Below are 25,900 nucleotides of genomic sequence, written 5' to 3'. Positions count from 1 at the left end.
TTGATATCTATGCGGGTAAAGAGGTATAAGAGTGAATAGAGACAATGGGCATACGTGAAAGTATCTGTAATTAGAGGAAAACATAGATAGTATAGACAATAATTAATAAGGGAAGGTAATGGAATAGAGAGAATAAGGAGGGAATTAAAAGAGTGACCTTTGTGACATATGAAAAGTGAAAACTTTTCTGGGGGGGGCTGGGTGGGGGAAAAGAGCGGTCACTGCAAAATCAGTTGACGCTTGCGAGTGGATTCACAAATCCAAATGGAGAGGGGAGATGTGGTTGTCCGACAAGGGATAAAGGACAACTCAGGAGGGGAAGGGGAGATTGGGGATAAAGAAGATAGAAATAGGAGAATGAGGAAAATGTTGGATGTTGTAGGAATGTTGTCTGGTAAAGAGTTGAAAATAAGAAAACAGAAATGGAAAAGGAGGAAAGGTAATGATGGAAAAACGGAAAGAGAAGATAAACAAAATATAAAATGGCTACGCTGAACTATATGACTTTAAATATTAATGGAATACATAACCAAATTAAAAGGAAGAAACTACTAAATTTACTGAAAAAGGAAAAAATAGATATAGCATTTGTCCAAGAAACACACTTAACTGAATTGGAGCACAAGAAATTAAAGAGAGATTGGGTAGGACATGTAACAGCAGCATCGTATAATTCAAAAGCAAGAGGAGTGGCTATATTAATTAGCAAAAATGTGCCATTTAAAATAGAAGAGGAAATAATAGATCCAGCAGGGAGATATGTTATGATAAAATGTCAGATATATTCGGAGCTTTGGAATCTACTTAATATATATTCACCTAACGAAGAAGATCAAAAGTTTATGCAAGATATCTTTTTGAAGGTAGCTAATACGCAAGGGAACATACTAAAAGGAGGGGATTTCAATCTGAATTTGGATCCAAATATGGATAAAACGGGGAAAAAAATTAACAGGAAGAACAAAGTAACCAAATTTATAATTAAATCAATGCAAGAAATGAAACTTGTGGACATATGGAGGAAACAAAACCCAAAAGAAAAGGAATACTCATACTACTCGACTAGACATAAAACATACTCAAGAATAGACCTATTTTTGTTATCAGCTAGTATGCAGGATAGAGTAAGAAAAACAGAATATAAAGCGAGAATGCTATCGGACCATTCACCCTTAATACTGACAGTAAAGCTAGAGGACATCCCTCCAAGAATGTATAGATGGAGATTAAACCCCATGCTACTTAAAAGACAGGATTTTAGAGAATTTATTGAAAAACAATTAAAAATGTACTTTGAAGTAAATACGGAATCAGTGGAAGATAAGTTTATACTATGGGACGCAATGAAAGCATTCATTAGAGGACAAATAATAAGTTATGCAACCAAGATGAAGAAGGACTATAATCAGGAAACAGAGCAGTTGGAAAGGGAAATAATAAACATAGAAAAAAAATTAGCAATAAAGGAAGATACAACCAAAAGAAGAGAATTGGCGGATAATAAAATAAAATATGAAACATTACAAACATATAAGGTGGAGAAGAATATAATGAAGACAAAACAGAAATATTATGAACTAGGTGAAAAAACACACAAAATCTTAGCATGGCAGCTTAAGACAGAGCAAACTAAGAAAATGGTATTGGCAACAAGGAAAAAAGACAAACAAATTACATATAATCCAAAAGAAATTAAGGAAAACTTCAGAGAATTCTATGAACAATTATACCAAACTGAAAACGAAGGGAAAGAAGGGAAAATAGATGAATTTTTGACTAAAATTGAACTACCAAAACTACAAATAGAGGAACAAAATAAATTAACAGAACCATTTGGAACAGTAGAAATACAAGAGATAATAAAAAAATTACCAAATAATAAGACACCAGGAGAGGATGGACTCCCAATAGAATTCTACAAAACATTTAAAGATCTAATAATACTGCCCCTCCTGGATGTAATCAACCAGATTGATGAGACACAAAACTTACCAGATTCATGTAAAACAGCAATAATTACAGTGATACTAAAACAAGGGAAAGATCCACTCTCAGCAGCGTCATATAGACCAATATCTCTGCTAAACACAGATTATAAGATAATAGCTAAACTATTAGCAAACAGATTAGCAGAACAGGTACCGAAAATGGTAAATTTAGACCAAACTGGATTTATCAAAAAAAGACGCACAACAGGCAATATTTGTAAATTTATTAACTTAATTCATGCAGTGGAAGGAAATAAAGCACCTGCAGTAGCAGTTGCTTTAGACGCAGAGTAGGCCTTCGACAGAGTAGAATGGAATTACTTGTTCAAAGTATTGCAAAAATTCAGTTTACCGGAGAAGTATATTAATTGGATTAAAGCATTATATAAGGGACCATTAGCGAAAGTGACAGTAAATGGACATGTATCAAAGCAATTTAACTTAAGCAGGACAACGCGGCAGGGATGCCCACTATCACCATTATTGTTTGCGCTAGCTATAGAACCACTAGCAGAATCGATAAGAATAGATAATAATATAAAAGGAATAAAAATAAAAGACAGGGAATATAAAATCAGTCTATTTGCGGATGATGTGATAGTGTACTTAACAGAACCAGAACTATCAATAAAAGAACTATATAAGAAATTGAAGGAATATGGAGAAGTGTCGGGATACAAGATAAACGTAAATAAAAGTGAAGCAATGCCTATGAATAACGCGGATTTCTCAAAATTTAAGGAGGAATCCCCATTCAGATGGCAAATGCAGGCAATAAGATACCTAGGTGTACAAATAAACAAAAATCTAGGCCAATTATATAAACTCAATTACATTCCACTAATGAAAAAATTACAGGACGATTTAGAGCATTGGAAAGATTTACCACTAACACTAATAGGAAGGATAAACTGTATTAAAATGAACATTTTTCCAAGGATATTATACTTATTTCAGGCATTGCCAATACAACTGACAGAAAAATTCTTCAAGGAGTTGAAGAAAATAATAAGGAAATTTTTATGGAGAGGGGGGAAACCGAGGATAGCACTAGATAAATTAACAGAATGGTATAAACAAGGAGGCTTACAATTGCCAAACTTCAAAAATTATTATAGAGCCGCACAATTAAGGTACCTATCAGATTTTTATCAAACAAGGGAAAAACCCCCAACACCTCTTATCAAAGTCGTCTCTCCTGTGTCAGTCTTTTAATCAAGAGTTAAAACATTCTCCAACAACAGTGACTGGGCAGCCCCAGTATCTTAAGAATTTTAACAAGAACCTGGGAATTTCCATCCTTTATGGAAACCAAGCCCTCTGACACAAAAGAATTGAATACGTCCATAACATCCTGTCAAGGAATGGAACATCTTTTCTCCTTAAATTCAACTGTCTGAATACGTGCTCCTGGTAATACTACATTTTCTTGTTTCTTTTTCAACACTAAACAATTTGCAAGAACATGACCAGGTTTCTTACAAAAATGACATACAAATCCAGACATTCTGTCCTTTCCCACCTCATTTTTATCTTTTTTTTCTTAACATTCTCCCCAGACTTAATTTCAGGCTTACTAGTCTGCTCCACATTAACCTTCCTGAACAGGTTAACTAATCTGATCCACATTAACCCTCTGAAAATGCTCACTATACTGAAATTTGTTTTTGTGAATCAGGGCATATTCATCTACTAACCTAGTCACTTGTTGTCATGTCCAACATCTTTCTCATCCAGCTTTAATTTAATCTCATTTGGAACACACCTTTTAATTTCCTCAATTAATATCAATGATCTTAATCTATTGAAATTATTATTTATTCCTTTTGAGGTGCACCAATGGTCAAAACATACAGATTTTCCTTGAGCCAAATCCATATAAGATTGGTTCCATGTTTTAACCAAACTCCTAAATTTTTGACTATATGATTCGGAACCAACTAATAAGCTTTCAATACTGCTTGTTTAACAGTTTCATAATTTGCCACTTGCTTTGTAGTCAAACTAGAATATGCAATTTGTGCTTTTCCCTTCAGTACACTTTGGAGCATAAGAGGCCATCTTTCTTTTGGCCATCTTGAGCTCTCAGCAACCTTTTCAAAAAGATGAAAATATGTATCTACATCTCCCTCATCAAAAGGAGGAACTAGATTTGCCTCTCTACTAGCCAAAAACCTCGACCCAACAATTACAGTCCCAATTCTCTTAGTTCTCTCTATCTCAAATTTTAACTTCTCTAATTGAAATAATCTATCATCTCTTTCAATTTTTTCCAAGTCATATATTCTTTGTCTTTCCGCCTCCTCTCTTTGCTTTTCAGCTTCCACTGTCTCATATTTTTGTTTCTGCAACTCCCATTGCTCTCTTTCTACTATGACCCTGTTTCTCTCTTTCTTCTTCCACCCTCAATTTCTCCAATTCCAATTCAAAAGATCTATCCTCTGGAAAATTGTCTAAGTCTTTCTCAACAAATTTTCCCTCACCTATATAAAATTTCACTATAATCCTCTGCATTTGTATTTTCCTCATCCAATGCTTGACTTCAGTCAACTTTAATGGCTTAGCAATAACCATCAGTTCCTCTTTTCCTTTCTCTGCAGTTCTGCAAGTGGTGATTTTTACAAAAATATACTAACATCCATTGCTGTTGTTTTTCAACACAAACAAGCTTTAAATTAGCTTGAAAGAAAAACAATTAACTAATAAATCACAAAAACTCCAAAAGTTTAAGATCCCAAAACTCCAAATATTTAAATCCAAAAAGACGTTCACCCACCCCCCCCACCCCCAATTTGCTGCAAGTCCAGAGGACCCCAAAACCCAGCAGCAATAGAAATTCACCAAGACAAATGGTTACTTAAACAAAAGTTCCTTTTAATTTTCTTTAAACATAAAAGCAGGATCAAACTTCAACTAATTACTATCAAAACCCCCTTCTAATTCTAAGCACACGTGTAGTATGTAATGTGTATATGTTCAGGAGATTTATTTGCTTTAATAGTCCAGTCGTTCACTCCCTACTCCTCCAAGTTCACTGGTATCAGCCAATTCTTATACTGTGGACAGAATTTAACATTTATGAATTTTTACCAAGCTCTGGTGCTTAAAGGTAATTGGTTACAACTCAGGAAGGTTCTTGTTGGTTTCAGGGAGAGATATTTATTGCTCATTGGACACACACCAACTGATTCCCTCCAAATGACAACCTCTTCTTTCAGGTGACCACAGAATTCCTCTGGTTTCCCTTATTTCAGGAGAAACACTCTAGCGAGCCACTTCCTCTTGTAAGCACTACAAGGGTTTTTCAACAGGCTGAACTTAGAACTCAAAACCTGTCTTCAAAATAGAGTTTTAACAAGCTGCCAGCTTGTCATGTTTCAGCCTCCAGAAGCCACTGTAAAACTCTCTCTCTCTCTCTTAGAGACAGCCTGTTTGGTCTTTTCTTTCTCTCTGCTTGTAAAACCATATGACCCCTCTTAGAACAGCAAACTGCAACCAGACAGATTACCGGCAGCGGTCGGCATTCTTCAAAGTTTCTGTAAAGTCAATGTGGACATGAAGTCTCTACTTATCCATAACTCTTGCATTTAAATGAGATCTCTCTTGTGAAGCATCTGTTTGTGAAGTGACCTACACTAACCCCCCCCCCCCACAATATATTTTAAAAACATTAATATAATATAAAATTTAATGTACCCTGTAACATATCTTATGAACAAATCCTGCTGCAGGAGTAGGGAAATGATTCCCTTGTGGTATTAACCAGAGTTTCTCATCCAGCTTTCTTCAATAAGTTCTCTAATTTAATGGCAAGTTCATTATCATCTGACTCTACACAATAACCAATGAAACAGTGTTTCTCTGGACTAAGGCGCACCCACATAATACATTTCTCAGACGGCAAATAATAATCATGTCATGTCTTGTCTTCACAAATGAAGATTTAGGAAGAGGGCCGTCCACTTCAGCTGCAGGCTCGCTGGTGGCTGATGAGGCCAACGTGGGACAGACATTCCCGGTCGCAGTGGCTGCAAGGGAAATTCTGTTCTGGGTTTGTTGCTGCTGTGTCATGGTTCTTCATCCATCTCCTTTTGTCCTCAAGGCCAGCCCTATGTGTGTTCTTGAAGGAGGAGTCAAACTGGTGTTGCCAGGCCATGCAATCAGAGGCTAGAGCAGACCTCTGGCAATAATCAACTTGTCAGGCACCAAGGCACATCTTGAGAGAGTTTTTGTACCTCTTTTTCAGAGCCCCTCTTGGCCAGGTGATGATCCTTCATCCTAGAGATGAGCCCTGCCCAGCGTAGCACAGTCTCAATGCTGGTCACCTCTGCCTGTTTTAGGACTTCAATGTTGGTGACAAAGTCACTCCAGTGAATGTTGAGGTTGGTGGAAGCGCTCAAGGAGGTGTAGGTGGTGACGGTAGGTGACCCATGACTCAGAGAATACACGCATAAAAAATACCATACAACATAAATAGGTATAAATATTCTGGAATATTTATTTGTTTGAAGCTGAAAAGAATACTGCAACCATGTTCGCTAACATTTTTGTTTTGCAGAATCTGCAGGGCTTCAGAGGATGTGGCGTACGGTATCACAGCTGACATTTCAACAATAAGTCCTAGCTGTTTCCAGTGACAGTACGAGGTGCCTCTTTCACATGAAATACTAAACCATGATTCTTTTCTATCTCAGGTGAGTGTTAAACTTCCTGTGGCATAATCTTAGTCAGCCAAGTTCTTTCAGAACAACATCGATCTTTTTACCAATATTATGAAACTAGATTCCTTGCTCATTATCACTGCTGTTTGTAGAAACTCGCTGCACATAGATGGGTAGAGACCATATGCAGCCAAATTAGATTAACATGGAGGACAAAAATGTCAACACAGAGAGATGAAAGGCCCATTTTTGTACTGTCCACCTCTTGGTCTCTGTGACAAATTGGCCACCTTCTCTCCCATATTACAACAATGGCTGCATTTCAAACATTAGAACAGGAAAGGACTGGGAGACTTCCTTGGATAGAAGAACATGTTGAGCAAGTGTGTCCTTCTTTTTGTAGCGCATCTTCAATCATTGGTTTTAAAAATCATCAAGCATCCCTGAGAACTTATTAACATTCTCAGAAAATGCCACGGGATGCAATCTCCACTAGGTTTGGGTTGCTGGAATGACCTGCAGCTCAGAGAAGCCCATATCAAGGCATTCTTCCTCCATTAACCACCCTTTACTCACTATACTGAAATTTAATAGATTTTGAATGCTTCTTGAAGTGAAACACTGTGATTGTAGTAAAAACACAGAAATGCTAGAGGAACTCAGCAGGTCTCACAGCATCCATGGGAAGTAAAAATATATAACCAAAGTTTCATGCCTGAGGTATTGGAGTGCTTCTTCAAGTCTGAATGTAATTAATCATGGATTGAGACAGGTTTTTGGAGATGGCTTGTCTTGTTGCTTAGTCTCGGGAAGAACACTCGGGAAGAACACTCGGGAAGAACACTCGGGAAGAACACTCGGGAAGAACACTCGGGAAGAACACTCGGGAAGAACACTCGGGAAGAACACTCGGGAAGAACACTCGGGAAGAACACTCGGGAAGAACACTCGGGAAGAACACTCGGGAAGAACACTCGGGAAGAACACTCGGGAAGAACACTCGGGAAGAACACTCGGGAAGAACACTCGGGAAGAACACTCGGGAAGAACACTCGGGAAGAACACTCGGGAAGAACACTCAAACTGGCCTCACTCCAATGTTTTTTCTCCACAATCCCTTTTCAAGTATTCATACAGTTCCCTATTTGCAAATTCATATTAAATATGCTACTGCCATGTTGAAATGTAGATTAAAATAAAACACAATATTAAAAATATATATTTGTTTCCAGTTTCTTTCTCAATCACCTAAAATCTGTGTGCTCTGGTTTCATCTCTACCACTCTGGATCTTTCTATTTCCAACTGCCAGTGAAACATCAACCACCTCAACTTCACCACTCCCCTCACTTATTCCAATCTCATTCCCTTGAAATGTTCGGTCCTTCACTCACTCTGCACCAATCTCAACCTCACTATCAAAGCTGCAATTATGTGTAGATCTGTTATAGTCTGGCACACTGACCTTTACCTTACTGAAGCCAGACACCAACTCTCAAACACCTTTTATTCACCTTTCCAACAGGGTCCCACAAAGAATATTAAGCCATATACCATCTCTAACCTCATCACTTCCAGTCATCTCCCTCCCAAGGCCTCCAATCTCATTGTTTCCCAACCTCGCACTGCCCAGTTTTACCTCCCACCCAAAATCCACAAACCAATTGTCCCAGTAGATGCCTTGTTTCCATGTGCTTCTGCCCACCAAACAGGTATCATTTTTCCTTGACTCATTCTTCCCTCTGCCCCATCCCGGTCCAGTCCATCACCACTTGTCTACCTCCACAATGCCTCACATCACTTCAACTTCTAATTCCATAATCAGAGGGCAGTGCTAATTTAAAAAAAAATTATAAAGGTCCTGGTGCTCACCAAAAATGGCAACAAGGAGGACTCGTGAGACCTGGTCTTGGTGGCCACCATGGTGTATTTGGCGTGATACAATTGATAGCAAATGGTAGGACAAAAAAGGGGGAACACCAGTCGTAGAAGAAACAGGTTCCTTGCATGTCCAGAATAGCTTTCAGAAGGGTCGGGGGACACACCACGGCCATCCCATGAGGTGCCAGAGCAGTCCCGAGAGGTCCCATGGAGTGTCATACAGCACTCCGGTGAGCTCCAGCAGCACTGCACCCCTGCACAAGACTTTAAAACATGGGAGAAGAAATAAGCTATTCAGCCCACCAAGTCTGCCTTACCATTCAGTCATGAGCTTATCCATTTTTCCCACTCAGCCCAAATGTCCAGCCTTTGCCCCATCACCTCTGGTGCCCTGGCTAATCAAGTACCTATCAATCTCTGCCTTAAATTACCACCCAATGAGAGCCAACACAACTGCCTGTGGCAACAAATTCCATAGATTCACCATCCTCTGACTGAAGAAATTCCTCCACATCTCTAAGTGGATACCCTTCAAACCCAAAAGTGTGCTCTCTTGTTCTAGACTTTCCCACCATGGAAAACAGCCTTTTTTACATCTGCACTGTTCATGTCTTTCAACATTCAAAATATTATTTTTATTCAAGATAATTTTGCTTCTCTGGAATAATTGACTGTAAACTTTAAATTACCCAATAGCCATGTTTTTTCAGATATTTACAAGTCAAACATTTGTTCAGTCCAACCTCAGATTTTCTACAAATTCCTGGAACAAACATTCTTGATGTATTTTTTTGATTTACAGATTTCTCATAGAGGCTCAATATGAATTATTTAAAACAATTTAATGGATTTATGAATTGCCTCGCTAGTTAAGATCAAGAAATGATTGGAACTTGATCTGAATTTATCACTTTCAGATGAGGATTGGGACACAATGCCTAATTTGATTAATGAGTTTTCCTTCTGTGCACAACATTGTTTCCTGCAATTCAAAATGGTGCACAGAGTAGCTTTATCTAAAGTTAAATTGTCTCGATTTTATTCTGATATTGATCCATTATGTGGTATGGGTAAAATCTGCGAGGCTTCATTGATACATGTTTAGAGCTTGCCCTAGTCTTTAAAAAAAATTGGAAAAACATTTTACGAACTCTATCAGTGATTTTTAAGATCAAATTGAAACCATGCCCCTTAATTGCTCTATTTGTTGTTTTTTTTTGTCAAGAAGAGGACATATTATTGACTTCAATGCAAAATTGAATTTTAGCTTTTACCTCCTTGGTAGATAGACACACAATCTTGATGAAATGGAAAGTCAACACTTCTCCTACTCATACTCAATGATTGCACATCAAGTCTTACCCAAGTTCATAAAAAAAATTCAGATATAACATTAAAAATGTAACGACCTATCACAATTTCATAATTACTATCACAATTTCAAGATTTAAGATGTTTGGATGCTTTGGAGATGGGTTGTCTGGTTTCTGGAGGTCAATATTCCATTCATATGTTTATTATTTATATCAGTTAACCTTGTTTACAGGGATGGGTTTGATTATATGGGTTTGTTTTTGTTCTTTTTAGGAAATTAGATAAAAACGTGTTTAACCAAGATTTGCAAATATAGATCATATTAAACAAGATGAAGATTTTTTTTTCCTTTGCAAAGTACTGTATAAATTCCCTTTTTTTAAAAAAAGGAATTTTATTTACAACTTCCTTTAAAAGGAAATTATTTTTGTCCCAATTTTTCAGTATTACCTTTAGATATGTTATGAATAATGTGCAAAATGGTTAATTTAATCCAATCCTAGATTTAATGTTTTAGATAAGATTAAGTTAAAAAGAATTATGGATTTGTTTTCAATCTGTATTCTATGTATTTTATCTATTTCATGTATATAATATGGTTTACGTCATTTATTAGATGAGTATATGTATATGTTCTCTATTAAACTCAAAAATATTTAAAAAAGAAAATGTTTCAATGAGAACCCCCTCCCCATTCTCCTAAGTTCCAACGAGTGCAGGCCAAGAGCCATCAAACATTCTATATATGATTACCCTTTAATTCCTGGAATCATCCTTGTGAACCTTCTCTAATGTCACTACATCCTTTCTTAAATAAGAAACTCAAAACTGCTCACAATACTCCAAAGTAGGTCTCACCACTCTCTTGTAGAGCCTCAACATCACATCCTTGATCTGTATTCTATTCCACTTGTAATGAATTCCCTGAATCCAACCACCTCATTTTCATTATCGATGTTCAATTTCTATACATCTCTATCCCAATGGTCTCAAAGTCCTTTCTTTCTTTTTCAGCACACAGCAATAGACCCAACCAGTCCCCTTCCATCACCACCACCACCCTCCTCCTGACAGAATTTGTCCTCACCTTCAATAACTTCTCCCACTATCTTTGTCAAAGAGGTAGCCATGGGTACCTGCATGGGTCCCTGCTATGCCTGCCTTTTTGTTGACTATGGAGAGCAATCCATGCGACAAGGCTCCTCAACTCTTCCCACACTATATTTAACAATTACATAGTTGCTGCCTCATGCACCCATGATGAGCTTGTCAACTTTATCCACTTTTCTGCTAATTTTCACCCCTACCTCATATTCATTTGGTCCATCACTACCAACCCTTTCTTGATCTGTCTTGATCTTGGGAGGCAAATTTTCGACAGCTTTTTTTTTTTTACAAACTCACCAACTCCCACAGTTACCTCGAGTACACCTCTCAACACACTGTCCCCTGCAAGAATTCTATTATTTTCTCTCAATTCCTCAGTCTCCGTGATATCTGATCTCAAGATAAGGTCTTCCATTCCAGATCATGTGAGATATCCTCCTCCAAAAATCATGCTTTGGCTCTACCATCAAATCTTTCCCACATCTCCTCCATTCCCATACATCTGTCTTTGCCCTCTCTGCCCCATGCATCTTTATCTCTGCGACATAAAGAATGCTATGTGACTTGCTGATTTTCTCCAACATTTTTATGTAAACTACAATCACAATGTCTGCAGATTTTCTTGTTTAACTGTCAGTGGAAATAGTTACCTCTCACTCTGTTAATGATAAACATTACCATCCACCATTCTCATTTGCACCATTTCCCACCCTGTCCCACTGCACAAAAGGGCTGGAGAATCTCCAGCACTTCTGTGTACTGCTCTCGACCAGTGTCAGCAGATTTTCTCATTTACTGTATATTTCGGCATACAAGTCAAGTCTTGAAACCCTCAAAAAGTACTCAAAAATCAGGGGTTGACTTATACACCAGATACAAAAATGAGTCCTTAAATTCAACTCAAAAAACTGCTCCATGTAGATTTAGCATATAAAATTACCCTTGAAACACCAAAAAAAGAACCCAATCTACAACAAATTTTCAAGCTACCAATATATTAGAAATAAATTTTAATTTTAAAAAAAACACATTTAAAATCCTACAAAATCACTATCACTTTCACCATCTGAGGCATCTTCATTCTTTCTCCAATCTCTTACCAACTTCTCATACATCTCAAATTTTCCTGCAGAAGGAGCCGAGTTGCTAGTTTTCTTGGCCACTTCTATTACTTTTAACTTAAAACTCCCTTCATGGGGGCGTGGCAAGATGGCGTAGAGTCTAGACGTGTTCTGGAAATGGAAGAAACGGCAGAAATGGGAGAAATGGGAATGGAAAGAGTCCGTTTCTTTGAAATGGGGTCGCCGAGTCTGGAATTTCTTGGATGAATAGAAGAACTTATTTATTTTTATTTTCTCTTTATGTCATTATGATATCTTGTTGTTATTCTTTGTTTGGCTGGGGAGGGAGAAATTTGCTCTATGTTCTACTAGTCATCAGCCACTGGTGGGTGATCCACACCCAACTTTTGTTTAGGGATTACTACCTTTTGGTAGCTTTTTTTTTGGGGGGGGGGTTCTTTTTATCTTTTTTTATTTTCATTTTATTTAGACTTTAATTTGTGGTTTCTTTTTCTCCTATTGGAGGGCCTATTTACGTTGATCTGAGTCTTTATATATTGATATTATTAGTTTTTAGTAATATTAGTGGATATGTCAAAGTTGAAGTTTGCTACTTTTAATGTTCAGGGTTTAAACAGTCCGATTAAGCGTAAGCGTATTTTTATCAAGTTCAATCTTTGGTAAAACGTGTTCGGTAGAGATATGATTTTACCTGAAACTATTAAATTTGAGACTTTTGGCATAATGAGATGAAATATTGTTTAATAATGGAAAAAAATTACATATGTTTCATGGATAATTATAGTTTTTTTTATTAATAGGTGGTTGTTATATTCAGAATATTTACATTTTGATTTATATTGACTAGATTTTACTTTTCTTTATTTTTTTCTTTTTTCTTTATGGCTCTCCTTAGGAGAGTTGGCTGAAAGAGAGGGGGGGTTTTCTTTCCATTTTTTTTCTTTCTTTTTTTTTAATATATATAAAATATAACATTCATGCTTTGTTTATTGTTATATATGTTACTTATTATCTGTATTTTGAATGAATAAATAAAGTTTAAAAAAAAAACTCCCTTCATACTTTTGTCGTTTTGCTGGAGCCTCCAGAAAAACCACCTTCTGGCAATGTCCAACAACACAGTCAATGTGATTTTTGTGGGTCGATTTATACACCCGATAAATGATAAAACAGTGAAAACAAGGCTGAAACTGGGGCCCCAACTTACCTGAAGGTAAAATATACTGTACTTGCCCCAGATCTTTTGGCTCATTATCATCCATATTAATCAAAAATAACTTGTAAACTGTGTCCTCAAACACCTCCTGAGATTACAAATTACATTATTATTGTTGACTTTTGACTAAGTCATCCAATGTCAATACCTGGGTACACAACATCTAAAGATGCCTCTTTCAGATGAAATATATAAAGGCTCGGTTTATTTGATTAGATTGTTTACAGAAAACACAAAAAGTGGCAGTTGAGGGAGGTTATTAAAGGATCCAGCAGGATATAGAAATGCAGAGAGCGTTCAATCTTGCCAAATGTGAAGTGTTGTACTATAGGAGGTCAAATGTAAGAGGCAATTGTACAATAAGTGGCAGGAGATTTAGGAGTGTTAATGTACAGAGGGATCTTAGCATTATGCTAACTGCTTCAATAGTGGTTCTCAACCTTTTACTTTCCACTCACGTACCATTTTAAGTAGTCCCTATGCTTTCGGTGCTCTGTGGATTAGTGAGGGATTGCTTAAAGTTGTATGTGGATAGAAAGAAAAAGTTTGAAAACCACTGTTTTAATCATACCTAATTAAATCGTTATGTGCACATTTTCATAACTCCAAGGGAAATGGACCAATGACAATTTTTCTCAAAATATTTCAGTAACAATTGGGTCAAGAGCAGTGATTCTCATCCTTCCCTTCCCACTCACATACCACCTTAAACAATCCCTTCCTAATAATAGAGCACCAACGGCATAGGGATTACTTAAAGTGGTATGTTTTTTTTCTTTGGCTTGGCTTTGCGGACGAAGATTTATGGAGGGGCATGTCCACGTCTGCTGCAGGCTCATTGGTGACTGACAAGTCCGATGCAGGACAGGCAGGCACGGTTGCAGTGGTTGCAAGGGAAAATTGGTGGGTTGGGTGTTGGGTTTTTCCTCCTTTGTCTATTGTCAGTGAGGTGGGCTCTGCGGTCTTCTTCAAAGGAGGTTGCAGCCCGCCAAACTGTGAGGTGCCAAGATGCACGGTTGGAGGCGATATCAGCCCACTGGCGGTGGTCAATGTGGCAGGCACCAAGAAATTTCTTTAAGCAGTCCTTGTACCTCTTCTTTGGTGGCCAGTCTTGGTGGCCAGTGGAGAGCTCGCCATATAACACGATCTTGGGAAGGCGATGGTCCTCCATTCTGGAGACGTGACCCACCCAGCACAGTGGAAAGAAAAAGGTTGAGAACCATTGCTCTACACTAGCTATGCCACCCTATATTTTCCTGAAGCCGATCTGATAGAAGCTTATGAATTTCTAAAGATACATGGCTAGACACCTGTTTCCAACGCCCCCCCCCCCCCCCACGACCCCAGTATGGAAATATCAAATACCAGAGGGCACAATTTTAACGGAGGAAGGAAATTGCAGAAACTTTATTCTGTTGTGTCAAAATATTCCTCAAGCCAGTAATACTAATGCGGTTGGCAGATGAACAGAGTTAGACTCTTAAATAGCATTTTCTCACACACAGACCAAGTCTTGGAGAGAATGCAGGCAAGAGCTGTAAAAATCCATTAACATGCTAACAGCGTGTCCTTAATGACCTGTTTACAGCATATTGACACATCACAAAATCTATTGACAATCATGCAGCTGTTTGCTTGGAATTGGACCACTTTTCCTTTTTGGTTACATCAGAAGTTAAGGGGGCCATTCAGTCCCTCGAGCATGTTCCACCATTCACTGAGAACATGGTTAATGTGACCCAACTTATTTTGTCCGTCTTTGCTCCAGTTTTCTGAACATTGTGCCTTGGGACGAAAAGAGGAAAATCTTGGCTCAGTACTTCTCTCTCACTCTTAGCACATGCTGACTTGCTGGGACATCCCACAGTACTGCATGTTCAAGATTCAAGATTCCTTTATTGACATGCAAAAACAGAAAATGTAACATTACACAAAATTGGCTCTGCCTGACATTAATCAGAGTCGCCATTAGTATTACCTAACACCCTGACAGTAAGAAAGAAAGAGTAGCAAAACATAGTCCCTTCGGAGACACAGAAGGTCTGTGGATCCACCTTCAGCACTCTCTCAGCCTCTGCAAACATGCAGACTCCTGTTCAACCCATCAGCAACTCCAGCTCCAGATCCAAACCTCTGACACAATCAGGAAGCCTTCAGTGCTCGAGGCCCTTCAGGAACACCCTTTGCCCTCAGGCCCTCTCGAATCCTGGCTCTGATGACTTTTGTACCTTTTTATGTTTTCTTAGCTTCTATTCCCCGCTCTCTCAACATTGATTGAAGCAACTCCATAATTTGTTCTCATGGTGACCATATGCTCATTTTGTCATAGATGTTCCCTTTATCCATCCGCCCCTTTCCTGTCTTCTCTGCAACTTAAAATTAGCTGGATATAGCTCTTCCCTGTTTTGGAAAAGGGTAATTGACCTAAAATATTAACAATATTGTTCATTGTACAGATGCTGACTGACCTGATGAGTCTTTTTAAGTATTTTCTGCTTTTATTTCAGTCCCTTTGTGATGTTATGCATCTATCCACTCTACAAAAAGCTGAACTCTGATATCGATTACAAGTCAGTGCAATAAAACACTTGGAACTAATAGTTAGAACTTTGACTGTCTTGGCAACTTCAACATGAGGAAAGATCTTGATTGTGGCTTTGTCAGAACAAAGTGGTTGACTCGGGTTGAAAAAATGCTCAGTTAATCTTTCTTTGGCTTGGCTTCGTGGACGAAGATTTATGGAGGGGGTAAAAAGTCCACGTCAGCTGCAGGCTCGTTTGTGGCTGACAAGTCCGATGCGGGACAGGCAGACACGGTTGCAGCGGTTGCAGGGGAAAATTGGTTGGTTGGGGTTGGGTGTTGGGTTTTTCCTCCTTTGCCTTTTGTCAGTGAGGTGGGCTCTGCGGTCTTCTTCAAAGGAGGTTGCTGCCCGCCAAACTGTGAGGCGCCAAGATGCACGGTTTTAGGCGTTATCAGCCCACTGGCGGTGGTCAATGTGGCAGGCACCAAGAGATTTCTTTAGGCAGTCCTTGTACCTTTTCTTTGGTGCACCTCTGTCACGGTGGCCAGTGGAGAGCTCGCCATATAACACGATCTTGGGAAGGCGATGGTCCTCCATTCTGGAGACGTGACCCATCCAGCGCAGCTGGATCTTCAGCAGCGTGGACTCGATGCTGTCGACCTCTGCCATCTCGAGTACTTCGACATTAGGGATGAAAGCGCTCCAATGGATGTTGAGGATGGAGCGGAGACAACGCTGGTGGAAGCGTTCTAGGAGCCGTAGGTGGTGCCGGTAGAGGACCCATGATTCGGAGCCGAACAGGAGTGTGGGTATGACAACGGCTCTGTATACGCTTATCTTTGTGAGGTTTTTCAGTTGGTTGTTTTTCCAGACTCTTTTGTCAGTTAATCTAAACACTATCCTAAAGCATCAAAGCAAGAATCATGGATGTAGAAATTTGTCTTCTGTTGAATCCCCTCAAATATCAATATTTTAAATGCATTTACTTCAATTAAACCAAATTTTAGAAGCAGTGTTCATCAACATGTATATTATAACATTGCCAGTTTAGTTCATATATTGCAGAGAAACAATTTCAGTTAATTGCTTTATAATACAATTTGCAATTACATAAATATTCAACTCTGAATCTTCTTTCATTGATTTTGAAAACTGGAAGAAAGGTGCTTTCCAAATATCATGCAAATACTGACTGACATTTACACTTGCAGCATGCATAGCCCTGTCATAATTTGTCCAGTTAGAGATGATCTTGGACCATTTGCAAATGTGGTATGTTGGATACATGAGCAGAACATGAGTGTATCTCAGCAAGATCAACAGAAGAATTGGGACTTAAGTGACCAATGGACTCACAGTCTATCTTCTTAAGGATTGAAAAATTGAACGGAGAATGGAATAGAAATTCGGGTGATTTAGGGAGTAAAGGAAGAAAGTCATGCCTACCTACAGTAGCATTTTTTTTTAAATTAATTTAAAGATACAGCATGGTTATGAACCCTTATGGCTCATGAGCCCATGCCATCTAAATATAACCACATTTACCAACCTTTTACATCTTTGGAACGTGAGAGGAAACTGAAGCATCCAGAAGAAATCATGCGGACACTGGGACAATCCACAAACCTCTTACAGGCAGCTTCAGATATGAAGCGTGATTGTTAGCACTGTAATGGCATTGCTCTAACCACTATGCCAACCATGCCACCCTTTCATTCCTTTTCAGAACGTACCAAAAGGCTCAGCAACAAATAGAGTGTGGTCATTGATGTAACATCAAAAATGTGCACAGCAAACTCCCACAAGCAACCATGGCCAGCCAATCTGTTTTTATGTTGTTCCTTCAGGAAATAATGTGGACCAGATCTCCCCTGCCCTTCAAAACAGTTAGAGAGCAACCAGCATCTGTCTGACTCTTAAGATCCAAGGCTGTGGTGAAATTTCTAGCAAACTAAGCACCCCTGTTACTTTAAGAGAGAGAGAGAGAGAGAGAGAAAGAGAGAGAGAGAAAGAGAGAGAGAGAGAGAGAGAGAGAGAGAGAGAGAGAGAGCAGAGAAAAAAAACAGGAAAGATACAGTATGATTGGATATTTTCATTACCTCCAAGAATAATATATTATCTGAGACAATCATTCCAACTGTTCAATCTTCAGACAAAGAGATCCTACTGCATTAAAAGTTCCACTTAAAGTACTTATACTCTTCATTACCAGAGCTCCCTGCAGCACTTTCAATGAGGAATTAGGACACAAATCCTGAGAGTTCGTTAAACCACTGGGACTAAGGACCAGTTATGTCTTCAGTGAAGCAACCAAATGGAGCAACACAAATCCACAAGTAAATTCTGGAGATTCACATCACATTGTATAATTGCACATCTCCTGAATTAAATAATCTGCTATCCAGCCATTTGGAAATCCTGGTGGTTTAGCATCTGGTTCACTTGAGATGGCGACAGGTAAAATAGATGGGGGAGAGCCAGTGAATGTGGTGTACCTGGACTTCCAAAAGGCCTTCGATAAGGTCCCGCATAAACGACTGGCTTCCAAAATCAAGGCTCATGGGATTGGGGGAAAAAGTATTGATGTGGATTGAGAACTGGCTGGCAGGTAGAAGACAGAGAGTTGGGATAAATGGCTCGTTTTCTGAGTGGCAGGCGGTAACCAGTGGGGTACCACAGGGATCTGAACTGGGACCCCAGCTGTTCACAATTTACATTAATGATCTGGATGAGGGGATTGAATGTAATATCTCCAAATTTGCAGATGACACTAAGCTAGGAGGGGTTGTGTGCACGGAAGAGGGGGTCAGGAAGCTCCAGTGTGATTTGGATAAATTGAGGGACTGGGCAGATACATGGCAAATGCACTACAATGTGGATAAATGTGAGGTTATCCACTTTGGTAATACAAACCGGAGGGCAGATTACTATTTGAATGGCAATAGATTAAGAGATGGGGAAGTGCAGAGAGACCTAGGGGTACTTGTACATCAGTCTCTGAAGGCGAGCATGCAGGTACAGCAGGCGGTTAAAAAGGCAAATGGTATGTTGGCCTTCATATCAAGAGGATTTGAGTATAGGTACAAGGATACCTTACTGCAGCTGTACAGGGCCTTGGTGAGACCCCACCTGGAGTATTGTGTGCAGTTTTGGTCACCTTATCGAAGGAAGGATGTTCTTGCAATGGAGGGAGTGCAGAGACGATTCACCAGGCTGATACCTGGAATGGCAGGAATGACTTATGAGGAAAGATTGCGCAAATTGGGATTGTACTCGCTGGAGTTTAGAAGATTGAGAGGGGATCTCATAGAGACATATAAAATTCTGACAGGACTGGACAGAATGGATGCAGATGGGATGTTTCCAATGATGGGAAAATCCAGAACCCGGGGCCATGGTTTGAGGAATATAGGCAAACCATTTAGGACCGAGATGAGGAGGAATTTCTTTACCCAGAGGGTGGTGAATCTGTGGAATTCATTGCCACAGAGGGCAGTAGAGGCAGGTTCATTAAATATATTTAAGAGGGAATTAGATATATTTCTTCAGTATAAGGGTATTAAAGGTTACAGAGAGAAGGCGGGGACGGAGTACTGAACTTTAAGATCAGTCATGATCTCGTTGAATGGCGGAGCAGGCTCGAAGGGTCGAATGACCTACTCCTGCTCCTATCTTCTATGTTTCTATGGGATGATTTGACCTCCTCCATCCTGACTCACCAGGGTCCAAGCTCTCCTTAACCTGTCAAGGGGCCATTTTCCCAAGTTTCCTTTTACCTTATTTGGTCCACAGAGAATTTAAAAACAAAAATAAACAGTCCAACATTTTAAAAAAATTAAAAATACGATGGGTATACCCAACCGTCTGGAAAAATCGGCTTGTCCAGCACAACCAAAAGCTCAAGCATGCTGGATTATCAGAGTTTATTGTAATTAACACTTCAGTTATTTGTTAACAGACCATCACTATTGTTATTTACAAACTCCTTTCATCTTAAGCTTCAATATTGCAAAAGATCAGGCATTTTATTGGATCATATTACTTTGGCAGGCAGCACAAAATGGAAAACCTCAAAGATCGACACAAGCAAATGAGGCTTACCGCTGGAACAGTTTGGACCTCCCCAGCCTGGTTCACACTGGCAGGTATTCGGAGCCACACATTTTCCATGGACACATTTCTCAGCACAGTGAGCTGTTTGTGTGGGACACACAAGGAAATAAAGCAAAAATAAAATTAAAGCCAAGAACTTGGAAATACAGCTTCTTGTTCCTCAAAACACACAGGCACACATGCATTTAATGTGTTCTGAAAAAAGTGAGGAAAGGAGGAAGTGCTAAAGAAGAGAGGAATGACAGAAAAGGTAAGTGGGCAAAGGAATGGAGGGAGGAAGAAAAAATAGATTTACATTCCTCAAATCATCTCAAAATAACAGCCAACAGAACACATTGGAAGCTTAATGATTATTGCAATGCAGGAAAGGAAAGTTAATTTGCTTACAAAAAAGCAAAACAGAAAGAATGGAAAAAGGGAGGAAAATGAAAAAAAAAACAGCAATGAAAAATTTATTATACAGTGGCCGATTTCAGTGGCAGTAGTCAAAGGGTGAAAATTGGCCCTGGAGTCTGGGTGAGAGGGTCACAATACGCCTTGCATCCACCTGGGAGAATAGACATGTCCAGGTTTCTCTCTCACCTTCCATTGGAAGTACCGGTCGGTACTCATTGGATCACAAATACTCAGTTTTCTGAGTGGGACTAACCCACAACCTTAAGTTATCCATTAAGTCACAAGTGCCATGGAGAGGAACATGAAGACACAAGAGACTTCAGGTCTGGAATGTAGAGGAAAGAAAACAATTTGCTGGAGAAACTCAACAGATTGAAAAGTATCTGTGGGAGAAGAAGAATGCTCAATATTTTGATAAAGGATTCTGACCCAAAATGTTGGAAAAATCTTTTTCTCCCTCTTGATTCTATTCCTCCAGTTCCACAGAGTTCCTCCAAAAGATTGTTTTTCACTGCTTGAGAAGCACATGGCCCATACTTATTTGAAGACATCAGGACTGTTGGCAAACAGTCCAAGTTCAGTGCTCTTTTTATTATAAGCATGAAAATTCTACTTCCAGCTCCTACAACAAAAATACAACTTCATTCAGAACACATCTGAAAAGGGTTTAAAAAAAATCAATTTTCTGAGAACCTCTGAATAAAAAATAGTCCAAGTACTTGTATGACACGATGCCAAATTCTGTTCAAAGTATCTTGAATCAGTGCTAAATGCTTTATTAACAGTTCTGCAAAGTTCCAAAACTCCAACGTCAAACCATAAGAATGGCATTCTTGCAAATTATTTTAAAGCACTTCATTTGCAGAAGAAGAAAATTTTTAGCCCACTTTCCTCAGATGCTTGACAATAGTTAAATCCTGGCAAAAAGGTTTAGCTAAACATGCTGATTTAATTATGTAATACCATAAAATGAATATAAAGCTCATCTTCAAAATTGAGTGTACATACCATTCAGTCTAGAGTTATACTCCAGATGAGTCCCCTATTTAGTTAAAAACTGAAGGAACTCAGCTGGTCTTTTCAATGTCTATGGGAGACAAAGATACATTGCTGACGTTTCAGGTTCCCTTGAAGAAGGGCTCAGGGACGAAATGTCGGCAACATATCTTTGCCTCCTATAGACACTGAAAAAACCAGCTGAATTCCTCCAGCATTTGGTGTGTTTTTACTACGAGCCCTCTTTATTTAACCATGTAAACATATCATTTATTTCTTTCTCCCTCAAGTTTGTCCAACTTTCTCTTGAATGCACCTCTGCTACTAGTTTTGTGAGTTAGTGTTCAAGACGATGGTAACGTTATTGTACGAGAAAAAAAACAATCCCATTCACTTCACTTTTCAGATCCAACTCAAATAAGTGTCTTAACTCAATGATAGTAGATTAAGTCAAAGAGAAATCAATGCAATTCAAGAACAAATCTTTCAATAAACAACCAAATAATATCACTGATATTTCAAAAGAACGCTGACGACATGCTTAATTAGTTAGAACAAGTACTTAATTTTAGAATTTCTTCATTTTATTAAATGTAAATGCTCTGGAATAATGTATTTTTCTGCTGGTAGCCTGCTCCAGAATGAGACAAGATGGACCTTTATATTTATAATTGAAACAAGGATATATAGAATTTTAGTGGCAAAAGTCAAGGACATTATATAGATGCACCGAAAGCCTTGTTGCAGTCACGCAGGTACATAGAATATATCAACATCAAGTCTGGCTTGACATATACTGTTTGTCTTGTGTGGTATTTTACCATTTCAGGTACATAGGCTTCAATACAATGACATTTCAGAAGCAAGGTTACAAGTAGGCCACCAAAGCAAGAATAGGTGAGTTCTTCATGGTTTAATGGTCAGAATAGCCTTTCTGCTGAGGTGAGATTTCAACTCATGCCTTCAAATCATTAGCCTATACCTCAGACCAGTAATGTAACCATTATGCTGTTCAAACATGAACTGATTACAAACAGCAGCACTGAAGGAAGCCTGGCACTTTGGCAAACAGCCTGTGTAGCAAACAGCAGAGAGAGAGGCTGAAGTGGAGGCAATGGAAGATCTGTGAAGCAGAAGAAAACTGAGCAGGAATTAACTGAAAGAAAAAGCCACAAATGATTGCAAATGATGCAAACTCCAGGATTCTTTCTTTTAAAAAAAAAGAATGTTGCTTCCTCTTGCTAATCTCTTGGCCTGTCCCCAGCCCTTCCCTACCCCCATTCTTTTCATGCTCTTCCCTACCCCCATTCTTTTCATATTCGAGGTCTCCCCTTCCCACTTTCATCTCAAGAAAGGATCTCAATGTTTTCATTCCTCTCTGAAGAGGCTGCCTGGCCTATTGAGTCTCTCCAGCTGCTCATTGTTTGGTCAATTGTGCATTTATATTTTCCAACTTGAGCAGAAAAATAGCACAACTTCTAAAAGGGAGCTATTGTGGTGTAAAGGGATTTATTTCTAAATCTGGGTTCTTTTATTTTGGTCCAGGTGGGGATGTGAGACAGAGAGCTAACATTTAGGAACAGAGCAATTTAAATGGGCCCTGCTTTCTTAAACATGATATAATTCAATCTCAATGTCCACTGAGAATAATAACCAATTCATGGCAATACAAGCCAATGCAGCACAAATTTTACATGGCCCATGATATTAATAAAAAAACTTGCTTTTTCCACCAATATTGGGGTCTCCAATCTAGAGAATTTACTTTCCATTGCTCGAAATAACTCAGCATTTTTAGACATACAGCATGGTAACAGGGCCTTTTAGCTCAAATGTGATAGTACAGATCTATCACCAATGTACATAGTGTATATAGTTACTGTATCTAGACTGTGCTTACAGCGATTGGCTGAGAGCTAAGCCACACCTATTGTCTGGGCCTTAAAGGGTTGTGTCCCTAGCCAGGTCGGATCATTCCGGACTGGTCGGCCACCTGTGAAGAGCTCCGGTCTTTTGCTAATAAAAGCCTTGGTTTGGATCAACAAGTCTTTGGTTCTTTCGACGAGCTCTACAATTTTATTAGCAAAAAGACCGGAGCTCTTCACAGGTGGCCGACCAGTCCAGAATGATCCGACCTGGCTAGGGACACAACCCTTTAAGGCCCAGACAATAGGTGTGGCTTAGCTCTCAGCCAATCGCTGTAAGCACAGTCTAGATACAGTAACTATATACACTATGTACATTGGTGATAGATCTGTACTATCACACATGGTAACAGGGCCTTTTAGGTCATGAGCCCTTGCCATTCAATTACACCCAATTGGCCTACAACCTTGGTACATTTTGAATGGTGGGAGGAAACCCCACGCAGACCCGGGGAGGATGTACAAACTCCTTACAGACAGTGTGGGATTCAAACCCAGGTTGCTGGTGCTGTTGCGCCAACCGCGAAGCAAACTCTGCCGCCCTTTCTCAATATTCTTCCTCAGAGAACACACGTTAGGGCTGCTTTAATGAACATTAGCAAGTACTTTCAGAGTTTTACATTCCACTGTTGATGGGGTCTGTGAAAAATGAAGAAAGAAGCAATAAAAATTGCAGAATTTTGGAAAAGTTAAGGAAACATTTTAAGCTGCGATGCCTTGAGAAAGGAACAAAAAGAAAGAAAATTGCTGGAAGCACACTGCTGCCAACTACAAACAATTAACTTGGTGTTTTCAAAATCTATAAATGGAACAATACATCATTTAGTTTTGACAATGAAAAAAAAAATTGACCAGAAACTGAACTGGAGTCACCATATATACAATCTGCCTACAAAAGCAGATCAGAAGTTGGGTATCCTGTGGAGAGTTACCCGTCCCCAATCTCTCAAAGTGCGTCTGCCATCTACAAGGCTCAAGACAAGAGGATAATGAAGCACTCTCCCCCTGCCTGGATGAGAGCAGCTTCAACAGCACTCAATATACTCAACTACAGCCACGGCATAGGAGCCAGCCCGTCCACAACCATTGATTCACTCCACCTTTGGTGTACAGTAGTTACCATCTGCAACAAGACTCACTAGGAGTACCTCCACTAGCCGAAAGGACAGGGCCAGCAAAAACTCCAAGCCACACACCATTCTGATTTGGAAATTAGTGACTTTACTGACGCTGGGTCAAAATCCAAGAACTCCCTGCCCGTTAGCATTGTGGGTGTATCCATTCCTCAAGGACTCCAGCAGTTCCAGGCTGCAGTTTACTACCACCTTCTCAAGGGCAATTAAATGCTGGTTCGGCCTGCAAGGCCCATATACCTTGAAAGAATATAGTGGGATGTGCCAGAGCACATTGATCATCACATGTCTAGGCAGGAATATTAATGCAATAAACACTGGGATAAATGTACGCCACAATTTAGGAAGAGATCCAAATTTCTATGCACCAACGTGCAGTTTAAATACCGAGATACTTGAAACACTGAACGTTTGAAGCTTTACATGGCCAGTTATTATTCACATGACAACAATAAAAAACATTATACTAAAATAAAGTGTTATTGAAAATGAATTATCATCTATAATCAGCAGCCAGGAAGAAAAATCGAGAGTTAGGATCACATGTTATAACCACTTTGTACTTTTCTGTAATTTTTGATTGTAAATATACCAGGACATGGAGTGAAACAAAGGGCTGCAATGTTCCACCAATTTCATGGTACAAAATGTTATGCACATCATTTAAAAAAGCAAAGCTCCTCAACTTTAAGGCTTAAATCATATGGAAATAGTTTCAAACTTTCACATATTTTCATCATTTATTGAAAGGGCATGATAACCCAGTGAGGTCATTCAGCTCATGGGGCCTGTACTTGTCCTTTAAGAGGGCTCTTCCACTACCTTGAATTTGATCAGGCAGTGCACTCCAGATCACAGTAATGCTCCAAAGACATTTATTCTCGTCTCTCCTCTGGTTTTACTCAATCTGATTAACCTCTCCTCTCCGGCTCTTGACCTCTCCATCCTGGATTATTGTTTACCTAATCAAAACATTGAGCAAGAGGCTTCAATTGCTGAGGTTCTACCCATCCCAGGTGTTGCAAAGGAGTATTCCCTGCAAAGGGCTTAGGCCCAAAGCATTGATTGACTTTTATTTCCTATGGATGCTGAGTGATCTACTGAGTTTCTGCAGCACTTCTGTGTATTATAGTAGACCCCAGCATCTGCAGACTTTCTTGTTTAGCTCCTTGAAAAGGTCAGGCCTGGACCTGCTGCCTCGCAATGTCCCAACCAGATGGATGTTGCCACATAACCTATCCTTCGTGGAAAAGATTTTCCAGAAAAACACCTCAGGCCGCAAGTCCATCAGGCAGTGGATCTGCACTGAATATCCTGCAGATGCCAAGGAATGGGGATTCACTGGATTCCGGCTGGTTTCCTGATCAAATTTCCCAAATCATCTGGCAGAATGCCTCATTACCAGTATACCAATATGTCAACAATGATATTTACTGCCTGCTAAATGACACAGCAAAGGGGAGTGGGGGCAGACATTCAGCCCATTGTGCTTCAGCTGCTTTTTCCTTTACCCACACTTTTACATTCACACCACAGCTATTTATCCAATTCCAAGTCTGCCAGTTCTC

The 25,900-nt window shown here is 39.3% G+C and overlaps 1 protein-coding gene across 5 annotated transcripts in view; it reads right to left on the bottom strand.

Annotated features, from left to right (window-relative positions):
• The window catches only part of megf10 (multiple EGF-like-domains 10), a 227,157-nt gene that overhangs the window by 154,508 nt on the left and 46,749 nt on the right, over nt 1-25,900 (bottom strand). For all 5 annotated transcript variants that reach the window (XM_069921930.1, XM_069921958.1, XM_069921937.1 and 2 more), the window contains one exon: nt 19,871-19,963. In XM_069921930.1, the coding sequence (XP_069778031.1) occupies nt 19,871-19,963 (93 nt within the window). The remainder of the gene's footprint in view (nt 1-19,870; nt 19,964-25,900) is intronic.

The sequence above is a fragment of the Narcine bancroftii genome, chromosome 1, assembly GCF_036971445.1.
Source record: "Narcine bancroftii isolate sNarBan1 chromosome 1, sNarBan1.hap1, whole genome shotgun sequence".
NCBI classification, from domain to species: Eukaryota; Metazoa; Chordata; class Chondrichthyes; order Torpediniformes; family Narcinidae; genus Narcine; species Narcine bancroftii.
This window is presented reverse-complemented; position numbering and strand designations above follow the sequence as displayed.